Source organism: Oncorhynchus tshawytscha, linkage group LG03, assembly GCF_018296145.1.
Source record: "Oncorhynchus tshawytscha isolate Ot180627B linkage group LG03, Otsh_v2.0, whole genome shotgun sequence".
NCBI lineage: Eukaryota > Metazoa > Chordata > Actinopteri > Salmoniformes > Salmonidae > Oncorhynchus > Oncorhynchus tshawytscha.
Window position 1 is genome coordinate 9,062,767 of NC_056431.1, and position 18,244 is coordinate 9,081,010.

At 42.9% G+C, this 18,244-nt stretch overlaps 2 protein-coding genes and 1 pseudogene across 3 annotated transcripts in view; 2 read left to right on the plus strand and 1 right to left on the minus strand.

Annotated features, from left to right (window-relative positions):
- The window catches only part of LOC112226981 (intermediate conductance calcium-activated potassium channel protein 4-like), a 46,495-nt gene extending 43,256 nt beyond the window's left edge, over positions 1–3,239 (plus strand). The window contains exon 9 of the mRNA XM_024391741.2: positions 1,012–3,239. Within this exon, the coding sequence (XP_024247509.2) occupies positions 1,012–1,015 (4 nt within the window). The 3' untranslated portion in view covers positions 1,016–3,239. The remainder of the gene's footprint in view (positions 1–1,011) is intronic.
- A 6-nt stretch (positions 3,240–3,245) lies between these two features.
- LOC112226769 lies at positions 3,246–11,679 on the minus strand. 2 transcript variants are annotated; one of them, XM_024391309.2, is made up of 3 exons: positions 11,263–11,679; positions 8,644–8,762; positions 3,246–7,429 (listed from the first exon to the last, which is right to left on the minus strand). In XM_024391309.2, the coding sequence occupies exons 1-3, from the start codon at positions 11,360–11,362 to the stop codon at positions 3,524–3,526; spliced, it is 4,125 nt and encodes a 1,374-aa protein (XP_024247077.2). In that variant the 5' UTR covers positions 11,363–11,679; the 3' UTR covers positions 3,246–3,523. The 2 variants fall into 2 exon arrangements, with proteins under 2 accessions (XP_024247077.2, XP_024247086.2); XM_024391318.2 differs by lacking the exon at positions 11,263–11,679 and adding an exon at positions 9,766–9,919.
- Positions 10,825–17,938, plus strand: LOC112227048 (annotated as a pseudogene).
- The last annotated feature ends 306 nt before the right edge of the window (positions 17,939–18,244 follow it).

The window sequence follows — 18,244 nt, forward strand, 5'->3', positions numbered from 1 at the left end:
AGCATTTCGCTACACTCGCATTAACATCTGCTAACCATGTGTATGTGACAAATAAAATTTGATTTGATTTGATTACTGCCTTGGCAGCAGCTAATGGGGATCCTTAATAAATACAAATACAGAACTCATATCAGCTACAGCTCACACAACCACAACCATTACTGTATATCAGGTATAGGTAAGACAACCACAACCCAAACACAACCCTGAGATTAGACCATTTCACAACCACAAACTAAGCAGTTTTTACAGTAGACCTTTAAAGGTGCTACAAATAGGGATTTGTTGTGTAATTTCAGAAAATGTCCATAATATACAGTATCTGGCACTAATTGTGGAATGATAGTGTTTCACAGTATTATTTATCTGCCAGTGTTGTGATATTCACCTATTGATTTCTCCAGCCAGCCAAGCATCTGTTGTCAAAGCTGTTCTGACTTTATGGTTGTGTTATCTAGTGGAAATCGCTCTGTCATTTCCTGGTTGCATTTTCTGTTTATGTGAGAAAACAAGCACTGAATAGTATAAGGAATCATGGCACTAAATCACTGCAAAATATATTTTCAATAACAAAATATTGTTACTGTTACTTCTGGTTTTGGCCCACCAGCTTTAAACAGCTGTAAAAAATATATTTTTTTGTATTATTGAAAATATATTTCACAACATTTTGATGATACAATGACTCCCTACACTATTCAGTGCTTGTTTCGTCAACTAGATAACATAGCCAAAGTCTGAACAGCTTTCACAGTTTGACAACAGATGCCACTCCGGCAGTAGAAATCCATAGGCGAATATCCCTGCCAATCACAACACTGGTGGTTAAGTAATAGTGTGAAACACTATCATTCCACTATTAGTGCCAGATATATTATGGACATTTTCTGACATTACAATGCAAAAATCAAATAAAAAATGTCTAGCACCTTTAACTATCACAACCAAACTTGATATGAACATGCTTGAGAATAACCTGCACTGTAGATTCTAACTATTCTCTCTCTCCAGGTGACTCGTGGCTGTGTGGTGGTTGGGTGAACCACACTCGCTGCAGGCCTTTCCCAAAGACTAAATATGGATGCTACCAGCCTTCTGTAATTTCCATCAGACCGGGATGGGAATCATCTTCGCCCCCAAAGCTGCATTTAACATTTGGCCTGCTGCACCACTTGGACTACTGCCAGGACCACGGCTGGCATCATGTTCTGACCCAGCGGCTGAATGGACCCTACGCACAACGACTCGTACTTGTAAAGACAAAAAATGACTTAATTTTACTACAGCGGGGTCTGATATAGATGACTGGTGTATTTTTATCAGATGTGTTTAATGTAGAAAATTTTGCGTTAACAATCTCAATTAAGAACTCCAGTAACATGGCCTCTGGTTCTGTAGCTTTTATCATCTCAGAGGGAGGGGCTCTATGGGTTCACCCTCTGATGGCTCTGTAAAGTATGTCCCCTAACTCCTGCTATTAGTGTTACAAGTTCCATTGGAGTCTCCTAAACATAATGCCTGGTTCCTATGGAACGAGAGGTTTAAACACTGTTTTTAAATGTGAGGGGAACTTTGAATGCCACTCAGTATTGACAGCCTCCCTCAAAGAGTCTTTCAATCATACCTTTTTCCACAAGTAAAACACAACGGTTATTCCACACGTTTTTCCTAACAGGAAGTATAAAGAGGTGACATTCTCAGAGGCACCAGTTTATGGGACAACTGCCTTATTACTAGAGAGAGCTGCTGGTCACTTATAAAATACACATCTCTGTTCTCTTACTGTTCTAATCCTCTAGATTTGGTTGGATTAGGAAATAAAACAATTTCTCTTCACATGGCCTCAGTCAGAGGGATAAACTGCTAGTCAGTTGCCATGTCTCAAGGGCTGCCCGCTCGCCCACTCAAACACTCCCTAGGGTACTGTGGAGTTACCAAAGTAGACTGAATTTAACTGAGACTCTTTCGCATAAACAACTAATCTAGACTGTTAAAGCCCGACATATATTGTTGTTTTAAGGATGATTGTATGGGGAAGCAGTCAGTTTACATAGTTAAGCCATTCTCATAACGATCAAGACAAGTGGCATAGCCTAATAAAGTACGCAGGCTGATATTTATTGGGATAACTCATGTACTGGAGGCAGCTCTGCAGAGTGACCACTAGCTGGTACAGCCACAGTCATAAAATCTGATTTGAAACCCAACCACGCTGCTAAACATAATGCCAAATTGTTGTTTTCATTCATTTTTACAATATAGCCAACTTTGAATTTGTAAGTCACCCATTTAGTGGAAACCGCTCAGTTCTGCTTCCAGGGCAAGACTCAAGACAATAAATGTCAACCTGCATAAAGTACATGGAGACATTGCTCAGTTATTCTAATTCTGATGTGATAGCTCCCCCCAGAGGATATGTACATGCATGACAATCACACACCAGTCATAGACATGAATGAATGTCAAACGACATCATATTCTTGGGTCTCTGTGGCAGCCTTTGGGTAATACATCAGTCTAAAAACGTTTGAAATCTTTTACCAAACAATACTTGTGACATGGATTGTTTTGGACTAGTAACAGCCAAATTATATTTAGTACACAGGTAGGATTAAAAGTGGTCAGTCTTTAAATGAGGGTGGATTTTTAGAACACAGCTCTCAATATATGTTGCACTCAAGTGTGAATGGGGAAATATGGGTCAGGGGCACTGCATTGTCTTATATGCATAATTTATGTAATTCACTTTGTGAATCCACAAATTGTACCCGTTCTCCAGCCCCAATGGTAAGGCTGGTAATCTGGGGCATTACTAAATCAAGCACCTTGTGAGGACAACTATTCCCATGGTTGTATTTAAACTGGACTTCTGCATTTTCATTAACTGGAGTTAAGATATGTAATTTAAAAATATATATATTTCGTTTTTTTAACATGAAGATAACATGTAGAGGTAATATTGTGAAATCGGCTTACAAAAGGATAGATTCTGCAGAAACGATAACTGCGTTTACAGCTTTTCTTTTGCACATGATAAAACCATGCATTGTAAATACATTTTCTGGTCTTCCTGACAATTAAAAGCCATTGGTGAATGGAAGTATTTGAATGAGTATTGTTCTACCAGCTAAATCATAACCTACTTATAATATTAACGATAATATGGCCATCTCATGGAACCGAATTAATGATAATGCTTTAGTCTTCCTAATGTACCCTATGACCTCTTACAAAGACAACTCAAGTAAAATATATAATTTTAATATGATTGTATTTTTGCTCTTTTGGTGAAAACAATGTTTTAGTGGAAGTGAAAACACATTTTAAACCAATACATACACAGATTATTTCTTAAGGAATCATCTTTCATTCAGTGAAAAAAGTCAAGCAAGTCCACAAACTGCATTGTCCTCCTCTACCCGTAACATAGTAAATGATAGGCTTGCCTGCCTGTGTGAGCCATGGAAAAACCACTGCTTTGAATAGGGCCTAGACTGGGCCCTGCTGTGGGCCCATTTCAGTGTTAAGTCCTTTGGGTGTTTTTCAGTTTGTGCCAGAGAAAAGCAGCGGGCCTACAAAACACCTGCCCACAGTGACAGGAGAAGGGCATCCGGCACGCTTTCCTCAGCTTCAAAGTTATGCTGTCACCTGGACATCGAGTCGTGTTGGAAGCTCCAACCATGTGCTGTGCGAGGCACTTTGCTCCGTCGAAGGTCTCCCCGCAGGCAGTGCATATGTAGCGGGTGGCCTGGGCGTGCTGGAGATAGTGGCGCAGGAGGTGCAGCCGCCGCAGGAACGACCTACCACAGTGGCAGCGGTACCGCCGGGAGCCCCGGTGGAGGTAGCGGTGCTTCACACTGAGCGAGGGCTGCTGCGAGACGGCACCGCACTGGCGGCAGGTGTAGGTGCACTTGGAGCGCCAGCTCATCTTCATGCGTTTCTCCAGGGCCAGCTCCTTACTTCTATTCACAAACATACACATGATGCTTAGAGGGGCTGGGGCAAAGGCAAGGGTAAGGGGGGAAGACTGCGCTAGGGGGGGGGTGGGGACAGGTGAGAGGTGGATCATGGTGATTTTCCCCGGGGCAGAGGCTGAGACAGATCTAGGGGATGGGGTGGTGGGGGATCTGATAGGATCCATGGCTAGGGCAATGGGCCTGGGTGTCTGCTGTTGGACAGATTTTGCCTGATGGACAGTTTGTTGCAGAAGGTTAGAGAACTGCCCAAGGGGCTTTGCTGTATTAGTATGCGTGGGTGCCGTGACCTGCGTTTTGGGGGGGTTGGTCTGTGGGGCAACTGGGACCAGCCTGGCAATTTTCGCTGGACCACCACCAGTGTTGTCAATGAGCAAGGTGGCCACCACAGGAACAGCTGGCTGGGAAGAGGAGGTGGTAGACAGCATTACTCTAGGCAGAGACACAGACTGTCCAGCAGGTGTTAGCTGGCCAACTGCACGGTGGCCCTGATCAGACACTGGGACTGGGGCCAGTCGTTTCAGCTCCTTATGGCCACTACTGCAACACATCAGGGTGGAGCTACTGGGGCTCTGCTGGCCTGAGGTGGTAGAGATAGCCATGGGTACGAAGGAGAAAGTCGTAGCGGAGGACCCACCAGCTTGGGTGACCAGCTTGTCAGCGTGAGCTAAAACAATATGGTCCACCAGACTGCCCTCAGTAAGAAAGTAAGCTTTACACATAACGCATTGGATGCCCTTCTGCTTATTGCAGTACTTCATGTGATGTTCCAGACTAGTGAAGGGCCCTCTGCCGCAACGGACACAGGCACCGTTGTCAGGCTTCTCTGTGACTGGGCTCTGAACTCGGGATTTGGTACTGTGATAGGAAATCATATGGTTGGCCAGGACATCACTAGGAAAGAACAACTTGCACACAGAACATTGGATGCACTTCCTCCTAGAGCAGGTCTTCATGTGGTTGTCCAGATTAGTGAATGGCCCCTTGCCACAATGGTCACAGGTACCTTTGTCAGGGGTCTCTGATGGGATACTGTGAAAGAGAACCTTATGGTCGGCCAGGGCTGTCTCTGTAGGAAAGAAAACGTTGCAAACAAAGCATTTGAAGCCCTTCTTCCCAGAGCAGGTCCTCAAGTGGATATCCAGACTAGTGAATGGACCTCTGCCACAATAGAGACAGGTACCTTCAGCGGTCTCAGAGTCCGTGCTCTGGACTTGGTATGGGATGCTCTGGACGTGGTATGGGGTTCTATGGACATGGTATGGGGTGCTATGATAGCAAACCATATGATCAGCCAGGACTGATTCAGTAGGAAAAAAAACTTTGCACACAAAGCATTTTAAGCCCTTCTGCTTAGAGCAGGTCCTCATGTGGATGTCCAGACTAGTGAATGGTCCACAGCCGCAATAAACACAGACACCTTGGTCAGAGGTCTTTAATGTGGCACTGTGATATTTAAGATTATGGTCCACCAGAGATTTCTCAGAAGGAAATTGGACTTTGCACTCAGAGCATTGGAAGGACCAATCCCTAGAGCAGCTCCTCAAATGGAAGTCCATATCAGTGAATGGCCCTCTGCCGCAAACCGCACACATAGTGGAAAGCTGTCCGTGAACTGAAACGTTATGGTTCTGCAGGGCCTTCCTATTATGGAAGAGTACCCTGCACTCAGTGCATGTAAGGCCTTTCCAACTGCAGCCTCTCAAATGAACGTCCATGTTAATGAATGGCCCTGTTCCACAATAGATACACGTAGTGGGATCAGGGACATATGGCGTGGGTGTGTCTTTTTTGGGACAGTTGTGGTTTTTGTAGATGGCCAGATCGGGGAAGACCTGGCGGCAGAACTCACAGGCGTACATTTGGCCCGATATGGCTTCAGAGTGAGTCCGAACCTGATGGTCCAACATGGCCATCTCGGTAGGGAAGACTGCTTGGCATAAAGAGCATTGAAAGTCCTTCTTCATATTGCAGGTCTTCACATGAAATTCCATATTATGATACGGTCCTTTGGCACAATAGATGCAATAATAAGGCTTGACTTGGGACAACTTGGTCTTGTGCTGCTTAGTCCGGGATGGCCGGGTCTTGGCGTTCCGTGTGCGTACAGGAGTGTAAGAAGACCCACTGGATTCCCCAGTGCTGCTGGATCTCGAGTCAGAATCTGATAACTCTTCTGGGTCAAATTCTGACTCCCGCTCAGACGAGGAGGGCTCACCCTCTTGGTCAATAAGCGTCTCAGCATCCTCGTCCTCTTCTTCGCTGTGGATGTCATTATTCCTATCCTCCCCCTGTTTGCTTTTAATTTCCTCCTCCTCCTCCTCTTCTTCACTCAGTCTGATGTCCTCCTCATCGACATCCGTTTCCCCGCTGCTCTCTGTTAACCTGTCGTTGTCTGCTCCTCCAGCGCTCTCAGTGTCTTCGCTATATTCACCCCCCTCTCCATCGTTCATCCCCTCATCCCACTGGAGGGGGGCGCAATCAACCTCAACCCCTCTCTCCAGTTTGACACGGATCCTCAGTGAGGGAGTCAGAGTGGAGGGGTCTGGTTTGACATCTTCCTCCTCCTCCTCTGATTCCTCCAGCCTATGTCTTGTCTTTGACACTCTCCCATTGCTTTCCATGCTGTATGTATGGTCTAGGGTCACCGCTGAAGGTGGAGTACACTGTGCATTTAAAGTCTCCTCACTTCCATTCAAGCCATCATTTGAGGTGTCCTCATGGTCAAGAGCCACCACTGAAGGAACAGTATGCTGTCCCTTTAAAGTCTCTTCACTTCCATTCAAGCCATCATTTGAGGTGTCCTCATGGTCAAGAGCCACCACTGAAGGAACAGTAAGCTGTCCCTTTAAAGTCTCTTCACTTCCATTCAAGCCATCATTTGAGGTGTCCTCATGGTCAAGAGCCACCACTGAAGGAACAGTATGCTGTCCCTTTAAAGTCTCTTCACTTCCATTCAAGCCATCATTTGAGGTGTCCTCATGGTCAAGAGCCACCACTGAAGGAACAGTATGCTGTCCCTTTAAAGTCTCTTCACTGCTATTCAAGACATTATTTGAGATGTCCCCAAGGGGTGTACTTAACAACTCGGTGAACAAGTGTATTCCAATGTGCTTGTTGAGATCCCACAAGTTGCTGAAATGCAGCTGGCAGTTGCTGCAATGGAGGATTGAGTTTGGGTGTGCGTTGACTAGGTGCATAGCCAGTGATATTGTGCGACTGAAAGTCACCCGACAGATGTTGCAGGACGTTGAGACCTTGGACCTGTGGCTCTCAAAGTGTTCGATCAACTCCTGGCCAGACTTGAATTGCACGCCACATTCCCAGCACTTTCCCCCCAGCTCCATGGAATGCATGCCGTAAGCAGAGACGCTGTCCCCTGACAGGTCACAGTCATCGTCACTCGAGTCCTCTGGCATGGAGAACGGACGTGGCACAGAAAACCTGGGGATCTCCTGCAATTCACAGCAAAATTACTTATTAGAGACAAAGTGAGTAATTTAATCAATCAATAGTTTACAAAGTGATGACTGTTGACTGACCACAAATATATTATTGTTTATTGTACATGAGGCAGACACTGGTGAACGTCAATAAATAGAGCCTTGGAAACAGTCTACAGAAAGATACAGCATACTCAAAGCCTAACAGCCAGAGTAGTTTTTCTTAATCAGTTCATTAAAGGATAAGTTCCGTATTTTGTATGTAAATGGCATTTTTATAGAAGTATGCAGACACTTTGTGATTTCACTTGTTTTTGAGAAACTTACCCCACCAGCAATACACATGACATTCTGTCATTCCTAACATTAATCACACCTTTATACTCCATTTTGTGAGACTCGAGTAGTTTCCCCTATCCATCTGTGCCACTTCTCCGTGTAGCCTGCGCATACGCACACGGAAAAGTATCATGGATTACATGGAGAAGTATCGCTCGAGTCACACAAAATGGAATATAACGTTGCGGATAAAGTTCGGAATCACACAATTTAATGTGTACAACATCTAAAGACCTGCATCACTATTATACTGAGAGAGTTGCATTTTTTCAAAAACATACGTACTTAGGTGTTTTTGGAGCATTTTTTCATGTTTTATAATGCCCCTGAAACTGCTGAACAAGCATGAGGAAGTATATCGCTTGTGGGGCATGCTTCTCAAAAACAAATGAAATTGCAAAAAAAGTGTCTGGTACTTCTAAAACATGTCAAATACAGATTTGGTTCAAAAGAGTTAACTTCTCCTTTAATAGCCTACATAAGGAAAACATATAAAATTACCAAGTGTACAGGTGTAGAAATAAAACTGAGATTTTCAGAGGGTTCCCTGTCCTTCAGATGAAAAAAAGAGAGAAAATAACAAGGCAGCCAATGGAGAGGGCATTGAGAGAGGAAAGAGAGAAGTATAGATAGGGATACATTCAAGATGGATACAGAGACTATTCCATTTCCATGCCAGACTGAATTGATTGAAAGGGAATTTGGGTTAAAAATGTAAACAATGAAAAATTCCTCAAACAAATTATCAAAATTGACAGCCATCAAAATGATATGTACTCTCCCGCTGTACATAATTTGGGATGGATGACATCCCACTGGGAACACTGATAGGATATCATTGATAACTGTAGTCTCTGGCCTGTATCAACTCTTTTTAAACAACTCACCGGTGGACTCTGCTTGTGGGCTTTGTTCATATCCTCCAGTAGCTCCACCTCTGCCCCCAAGGTCTCCTGAATCACTATGTCTTCTGGAGCCATCTCCATAGCAACCGTATACTGGCTCCCTACATTTTGAGGGACACAAAGTAAGCAAAAAGAAATCCACACAGACAGTGACTGACAGACACACACAGATGATATAGTGACATGGAGAAAGTCATAATAACTTGCTACAGTATTACCACAGATAGAAGAAGGGTTAGTTGCCAGTTTGTTTGGCATTACTGTGTAGACTGTGATAGTTAAACTCCAAAAGGCAAAACATTAGTTCTAATGTCACTTTCTGCAAAATGTTGCTAATATTGGCCAAGAGGGTTGTTAACTTCCATGATATTGTCCAGCTAAGCGCCCGAGTGACGCAATGGTCTAAGTCACTGCATCTCAGTGCAAGAGGCGTCACTACAGTCCCTGGTTCGAATCCAGGCTATATAACATCCAGCCGTGATTGGGAGTCCCATAGAGCGGCTCATAACTGGCCCAGCAGCATCCGGGTATGGTCGGGGTAGGCCATCATTGTAAATAAGAATTTGTTCTTAACTGACTTGCCTAGTTAAATAAAAGGTTAGATCTCCTCTCTGCTGGTACTAGAGTTAGCTAGGCTAAAGTTATCAAAAATATGTTTTTGTTCAGACAATCTAGGGTGTAAACATTAGTGCAAACAGTTGCAAATTGGACAAATTCTGGTAGGTCCCGCCCCGTTTTGTTTGCTTCCGTTTCCGAAATGATTTGTAACAGAATAGCGTCATGAATACACCCCTAACTAGATATGAGACAACCAGTTATTCCAATTATGTACTTCAGACTACACAGGTGTGTAGGTAGATCGCTCACTAATGTACAAGTTAACTCTCAAATGTGAGGATCACGTAACAATTTCTCTCCAATGTAATGACGCGCTCAATGCTGTTGTTATCAATCGAGAGAGAGCGCGTTCTCCCATTCGATAATGCCGTTGGTTTGGTGCACGTGCGAAATTGGCATTGATTCGTTTATTTTTGGACTTAAATTCCCTAGCTAACACTTACTTCGAATTGTACATAACTATAGCAACATTTGTAAAACAATTACCTTTTATGTCCCTTTTAAACGTTAAAATTCCCTGCTTTGGCTTCCATCATTTATTCTCTATTTCCTGTTTTAACAGGAATGGGTGGAGTCAGTGTGAAGCCTACAGCTCCCAGTATGCACCAGTGGCCATCTTTGTAAACGCTATACTACAACTCCCAGTATTCATATTGTACTTAACGATTTCCACACATTTGCAAAAAACAACCAAATAAACAAATGCATAATTAGGCTACACATACTGTTGTAGAAATGACACACTGTACCTTTGTTTACCATAATATAACCTCTGTCCATAAGGTCCTACTTTAATTTATTATTTAAATGTGATCTCAAGTTTTGATGCCATTTTTATTATGTAATTAATTCATTATTAGGCCTATTTTATCAGCTAAGTGGGGAATTTAAATTAGTAAAAAAAGGACTATATTGTTGTTAAGTAGCTAAATTACTATTTTTAGGGTATTCGTAGGACACTTATCTTCTCCACAGCTTAATGGGACAATCTAACGGCAATAATAAAGTTATGAAACCTTTCTGCATTAGTATATGTTATCATACCATATAGGCATACAAAAAAACACGTGGTTCTATTTGATTATTATTTATTCAGTTTTGCATCACTAGCTAGGCCAATATCCGCATAAAATCACATGATTTATTCTAGGTTCATTTAGAGGACATTTCAAAATCCATCTGAAATTATTGTCATCAACATGTGACACCCTGTTAAAAATTAATATATATATATAAAAAGATCTGATTCGCTAAAAGTATGCCTGAACTACATGAACGGTGCTACAATTTACTAACCAAATTTTACACAGCATTTACAAACGTCAGAACTCCAATCAGTTTACAAAACATGGAATTATGTGTTGTATTCATTACGTCTTGCAACGGAAACAGTTTAACGTTTAAGAACCAAACGGAAGAAAACAGAGCAAAAGGAACGAAACGGGGAGGGACCTACTTGAATTTGTCCAATAGAAACTCTCGTATTCGTTGCAAAACGGAAAACGTTTTTGGCAAAAATGAATACTCTCCTGTCGTGCAGCAAAACCACACTGAACTGCCCGGAACTAATGTAGCCTAGTCAGCTGGCTTCGTTTCCCAAAGAAAGATTTGAGAGATGTACTTCAGCGTTACCGCCTGTTTTTGTTTCCGTTTTGTGGATTCTATCTGGAAAGCAAGTAGCTAATCCTTAATGAAAACCTAATTAATCGCATAACGTAAGTGTTAACGAAAGAACTATGTGTATTGTAAAATGAAAGACGAGTGAAAGTATTTTAAATATATGCGTCGTTGGCCTGGAAAGACTAGCGTTCATTCAATCATTGTAATTCTCCCGGCTACAACTATGGCAATTTCCATGGTTTGTTCATGGCTGTTCGTGTAGTAGGTATATCATCTATTTATAATGTTCCTGTCCACTTTACCTGGACATCGAGTTGATCTAGCTAATAATAATAATAATAATAATAGACATTCACCACTTACCAAGAGGAGGTTTCGTATAGTCGTGGTCACAGTTAAGTGTCCGGCTCCTGGTTCTCGTTTTCTCGAACATCAACTCCAAGACGAGCCTTTGCCCTTTCATATCCAGATTCCCGCGTTGTTGCGGGATGATAGTCGTTCCATTGGAAACGTCTAGGAACAGCCTCCGGCTTCAGACCCTTGCGGTCTGACGAAGTTGCCAGGGTTGAAGTGTAAGTTGCAAATATACAGAATGGGCTTCCTCGACGGCTCTTCTAATTGCTTGCCCCCACTTCTTCTTCAATGCGAGGGGGATATATGACTGTTTTTGTTTGGAATTTGAGCACTGCGGGACACTACAAACACGTATGTTTTTCGAGTCCGCCATTGGCATTTCTGTTGCCGGAAGTGCGTCGACCCACCTGCAGCTACTTCCGCTTTGAAGAGCCAGGAATTGTGTATATAGCCACTCTTCAGATCCATTCCACCCAAATATATTTGTTACTGTAGCTAGCTGCTGCATATCAGTAGAGCAGTATCCATTACATTTGAACTGATGTTGTAGCTATCTGTTCCCATTTTATTTTGACAGTTGACCACAGTGTGCAACATGTCAGAATCTGGCCACATTCATCCTGGCATGTATGGACAGGGACGGAGGAGAAGGCCACGCCGAGACAGAGATGTGGGTCCCCCGGGGCAAAACCTCTCTGGTCCCAGTCGAGTTCGAGAATATGTCCCCAGAGAACGCAGGGTAAGAACAAGCTTTCCTATGCAGGAAAATTATCTCTATGGGCTTCTTTAGTTTATTGTAGTTCTTATCTGGTCTTTGAAGGATGTCAGTGAGGAGCTTCCAGGACCACTCCTTCAGAAGACCCCCATCATACTGGCCAAACCCCTTGGAGAACGGGTAAGGAGAGATGCTCTCGCTGAAGGTTGTTGTCTGTAAGATGACTGAAGGTTTTTACTGAATTCAGATGCATGGGTCTTGACAGTAAATACAACAACAAGTATAATGCATTGACTCTTGTTTTGTTTCAGTCCAAGCCTTCCAAGAGTGTACCCGTCAGTGGAGGCCAGGCTCTGGAGAAGCCCATCATGCTCATCAAGACCAGGGAGGATGGGGGGAAACCAGGGACCCCTCCTGAGGTGGCTTCTCCGGCCTCTGGCTCTGGGGCCTCAAAGCTGGAGAGGGAGGGCTAGCGCCCTACCCAACCTGTCTACCAGATCCAAAACAGAGGCATGGGAGCAGCTGCTTCCAGCGGTGCTGTGGACCGTGAGTCAATACTGGTCAAAGACCACTGCTTTCTTTACTAGTGATGAGTGACCAGAGACATAATACAGACAATAAAAGAAAGGCCTCAGACCGCCATGGATGCAGGACATGTCTACTGATCACCAGCATTACCCTAGCCATTATAAGCATTTATTTACTGTAGCAGTGAATACAATCTCTAACATATGTACGTTACTTACAGCTGTGATTGTCCAGACCAAGCTCGTCCCCCCCTGAGAAGATGAAGCACAGCATCAAGCTGGTGGACGATCAGATGAACTGGTGTGACAGCGCCATGGAGGTAAAGCTCTTCTGATTATCGTTGTCATGCCATACATATGTGTAACATATGCAACTTTATTTATATTTATTTATTTATCAACTCCTAAATATGCATGAACTGCACCAATTATACACAGAGTTTTTAGGAGCTCAATGGTTAAGCACCTTATTGCTCAACACTTTTTTTGTGAGTGCATAGGGAAAAGGGGGCCTGAATATAACAGGTCAATTTTAGGGTAGCTTGAGGTACAACGCCACCCTACCTCAAAAATATTTTTTGGGGGCACAAAATTCATCAATATGATGCTAACTAGTTAAAATATCCCACTAGCTAATGATCAGATCAATAGGGTAAATGCAGATAGCGACACCATGATTCAGCCAATTTATTTCTAGCCACTATGCCTTTTATTGGTTGGGCTACAGGTGATAATGTTTATTGCTAATAGCTTATCTGATAATATGGACATGCATGGTCCAATATCTTAAAATGTAAAAATTCAGATGGTGTCAGAATAATTTGAATTTCATTCATTTTGGAGAAGAATGACCTTTTAAAAAATCGCAAGAGCTGTGCTTCTCAGTCCTTATACATAAAAATTATCCGGGGAGACCCGGACCCCCCTCTTAACCCCCTCCACTGTGACCTTTTTCCCCACTGGTACACATTTTTCCAGAGGAAACACGGAGCCAGAAAGACATGTTGTGTAACAGTTGTGTTGTCCTGTGTTACAGTACCTAAGGGACCAGACAGACATGTTGTGTTGTCCTGTGTTACAGTACCTAAGGTACCAGACAGACATGTTGGTAGTGGGAGTCATTGGCCTGCAGGGAACAGGGAAATCCACCATCATGTCTCTCCTGTCTGCCAACGCACCTGAAGAAGACCAAAGGTATTGTTCTATTGACACCCCCTTACATGGAGCTCTTTCCATCTATAAAGACAGGGAATATTGTATTGTATATTGTACTTTATATTGTAAATGAATGTAATTCAATTTTAAAGTTAACAGTAACATATGGTTGTATTGTGTCTATGTCTGACAGGTCTATGTGTGTTTGTGTAGGGGCTATGTGTTCAGGGCTCAGACTCAGGAGATCAAAGAGAGAGGAGGGAACCAGAGCACGGGTATTGACTTCTACATTACCCAGGAAAGAGTCATCTTCTTGGACACACAGGTCAAATTAAAGCATCAGCGGTTAAGGCGATTCACTGTATCTCAAATGTTGTATTTATTCATATACCATTCCTCTTGCTCCAATGTTATTTTCTATGCCAATGTGTTCCTCCAGCCCATTCTTAGCCCCTCCGTTTTGGATCGCCTAATCAACAACGAACGTAAGCTGCCTCCAATCTAACTCACAACAACGTGGAGATGCAGGTCAGTGAGGGGCCAGCAGGGGGCACTGGGCAACAGAGGCTCTAAAAGAGAGCTACTTTCTGTCTCATCTGATCCAGTCTCATGATTCATTTTTTTATCATTCTCTTCAGATCACTGCCTTCCTGTTCACAGTGTGCCACGTGGTCATTTTGATTCAATACAGGTTCACTGACATCAACATCTACAGGTAACCACCCCACCCGTCTGGGAAACAAGAGTCCATTAGCACTGATTCACTAATGCTTATCATGTGGTTTTCAAATCAGGGCAGATAGGATCATCATGGGAGGGTAGTGTTCTGTGTCTGAGTGTATTTTGGCTGTGGCATTACATTTTCCACTCATCACCATGGAAAGGTTTTACACCCTTGCATCCATTGTGCTGTCACAACATTGGGAATGTTCTGATATATTCATGTTGTCGTTGTAGTGGTTGATGTGCTGTGTGAATATTCTGACCAGGTTTTATGAAGTGTCTCTGTGGTGGTGATGATGATATTGTCTCTGACCAGGTTCCTCCAGACAACAGAGATGTTAAAGCCCTCCACCCCCTCAGCTAGCCATGACAGCACTGGCTCCTCTGGCACCAAAGAGGGATCAGAGTACTACCCACACCTACTCACATAGGTGACAGACGCAGCAACAGACGCACACACACACTCTAGTTCCGGCTGAGTGTACTGAATGCTCAATAATGTATTGTTCTGTTGTCTAGTGTTCCTGCAGAACAAATCTAGTTGTGATGAGTTGTGTCCCAGAAACCTGAAGAAGATGCACATGGCAGCGGACAAGCTGATGGCCCACTCCCATCTGAAATACAAAGGTTAGACTGGAGAGGATGTACCAACAGGCTTATCACAACATTCACATATTTAAACACTATACTATTGTGTTGTTTCTATATTAGGATTCCTGCACGTGCATATTTTTTGAAGGGTGAGAAGTGCAAAGCAGTGACAAATGACATTTTTAAAAAAACATAAAGTGTGCAGACATGGGTTTAGTTAGCATGTATTGACTGATCATGTTCTGGTTTCTATATGCAGGCACGTTGTCCATGTTGGACTGTAATATTTTCCCTGGACTGGACCGTGACTACCTGGAAACAGAGGTCAACATGTTCTTGCTGCCCCTCATGGAGAATGAGGGGGAGGACGCGCTAACCAAAGCAGGTCAGAGCAAATACCATGTCTTAGTTTTCACACACACACGTCTGTCTATTTTATCTATTTATTTTGTATTCCACCTTTATTTAACCAGGTAGGCTAGTTGAGAACAAGTTCTCATTTGCAACTGCGACCTGGCCAAGATAAAGCATAGCAATTCGACACATACAACAACACAGAGTTACACATGGAATAAACAAACATACAGTCAATAATACTGTAGAAAAAGGCTATATACTGTATGTGCAAATGAGGTAGGATAAGGGAGTAATAAATAGGCAATAGGCCATGGTGGCGAAGTAATTACTATATAGCAATTAAACACTGGAATGGTAGATATGCAGAAGATGAACGTGCAAGTAGAGATACTGTGGTGCAAAGGAGCAAGATAAATGAATAAATACAGTATGGGGATGAGGTAGTTGGATGGGCTATGTACAGGTGCAATGATTTGTGAGATGCTCTGACAGCTGGTGCTTAAAGCTAGTGAGGGAGATATTTATCTTTGTGGATGTTCTCCTCTCTCATTCCTTTGTTATATTGATTCCCCATGTCTGTGTCTTGGTGTTTTGTTCTAGGGTCCGGGGCTGCCCCCCTCTTCTCTCTCCTCCCGGGCTACAGAGAACACGCCACCTTCTCTCAGGTCTCCAAGCTCCGCAGCCAAATCCTGTCCATGTCCCGCTGTCAGCTGTCACACACCATCCTCACAGAGAAGAAATGAGGCAAAACTGTACTCGAAAATATGTTTGACTGTTATGTTGTGACAGGTTTCACTATGCAGTTCGCATCTGGGGCGGGGTGAAGAAGTCCTCAGCCCTGTCTGAATACAGTAGTCTACCTGCCTAGCAGCACTGTCAACCTTTTATGAATATACTGGAGGAAATGGATGTCCCTGTCCTACATCAGGACCAGAAGAGACAGAGAGAGGTGGGTCTGGAGATGGACAGTGCCAGTACTATTGGGCTTACAGGTTGTCAGTGGTGATATGAGGTGCTTGATGTTGAGGAGAGGTCCATCTCATTGGGAACATATGGAACTACAGATAGTTCAACAGTTCAACTTTGGTGGCTCTGGCTTTGTAACAGAGGGAGAAAGGGGACAGCTGATCAGATTCAGGTGTCAATGTGACAGTAAATAACCTTGCTAAGTGTCAGAAGATTCAGATGGTACAGAAAAGGAATGACTTTGAAAGATACATTCTGACTAACATGATGCAAATGGTGAATGTAATATTTAGTTGAAGCATACAGTGGTGCTTCATTTTAATTTCAAAATATGTGATTGTCTAAAGTATTTGTTACCGGTTCACCTGAAATGTTATGATGGTTTATTATGTAAAGATGGAGCTGAGATTCAGGACAAGACACTTCTGCAATTTGAAAATAATTTCTAAAAATATGATGTAATCATTAACATTAATGAAAGATATACTCTGTTATCTCCCTTCTGATGTAGTAACATTGGAAAACTGTAAGAACATTCTGAAAGAGTATCAAATCCTTTCTATTCCACAACCTTTCCATTTCAGGCAAGTAATATTGATTAAGTCTTAATCTTAGCTAGGATTCTTTTCAAATCCAGAAGCAAAAAATATTTTTTGATTACGCAATCATCTCAAAACATCAAATGTGACTGTCATTGTGATTGAATCCTTTAAAAAATAATAGACTTCATGCTGTAGGTTATAGAGATTAAATTGGTATGAATATGCAAAAGGAAGCATAGTATTTTATGTATATATTTGGGCAAGATATAGTTTCCTTGTATATTTAAAAGGCACTTATGAAAAAACATCCCTCAATCTTGATAAACATAATCAAAACAGTTTGACAGTATCTCACTCATCGGCCTTCAGAGCCTTCTTCAGTAAGTTTTGCGCATCTTCAGACCATCAATGTTGACCCAGCTGCCTTCGTCAGAATGTTGATGCGTCTTTGCTCATCTCCTTGTTCAGAGGGGATTTGAGGACTGCTTTCAGCCCCTCCACTGGCACATTTGTTCTACCAGCAAGGCTCTGCAGAGACTCATTATTAAGACCAAAAGCCTGATAGTACATTCTGATCTCCCTTACCAAGATGGTTATGTCTACACTAACGGAGAGACCTGAAATTAGTATTGTTGCCCCACAGCCAGATACAAGAGCTGATCCCCATATGTTGGCTTGGAGAGCCTCGTTCTTCCTCTGGTTGGTTTTCAGGCTCATGTTAGGAATGGCTAACAGCAGGACATGCCTCTTGAGAACAGGAAGTTCCTTGTCCATTGTCTCCACCAGTTTGGGGAAGTCATGGAGAGGTACTGAAATTGGAGATGAGGAAGACCTGAGGAGACTCCACACCATGATACTAGAAGTCCTACGTTGAGCAAAGCATATAAAATGAAGACCAGTACAACCACAACAGTAACTGTATTTCCACTAACTTGTCCAGTGATTTAAAAAAAGGGCCACTTTTTAACATAAGGCTTTATTCTACACCAGCACCATACCAGTGTCTACATACACTGAGTGTACGGGACATTGCTCTTTCCCTGATGTAGACTGACCAGGTGAATGATCCCTTATTGATGTTACCTGTTAAATAAACTTCAATCAGTGTAGATGAAGGAGATGAGACTGGTAAAATAAGGACTTTTAAGCCTTGAGACATGGATTGTGTACGTGTGCCATTCAAAGGATAAATGGGCAAGACAAAAGATTTAAGTGCCATTGAACTGGGTATAGTAGTAGGTGTCAGGTGCACCAGTTTGAGTGTGTCAAGAACTGCAATGCTGTTGGGTTTTTATGCTCAACAGTTTCCCATGTGTATCAAGAATGGTCCACCACCCAAAGGGCATCCAGCCAACTTGACACAACAGTGGGAAGCATTGGAGTCAACATGGGCCACCATCCTTGTGGAACGCTTT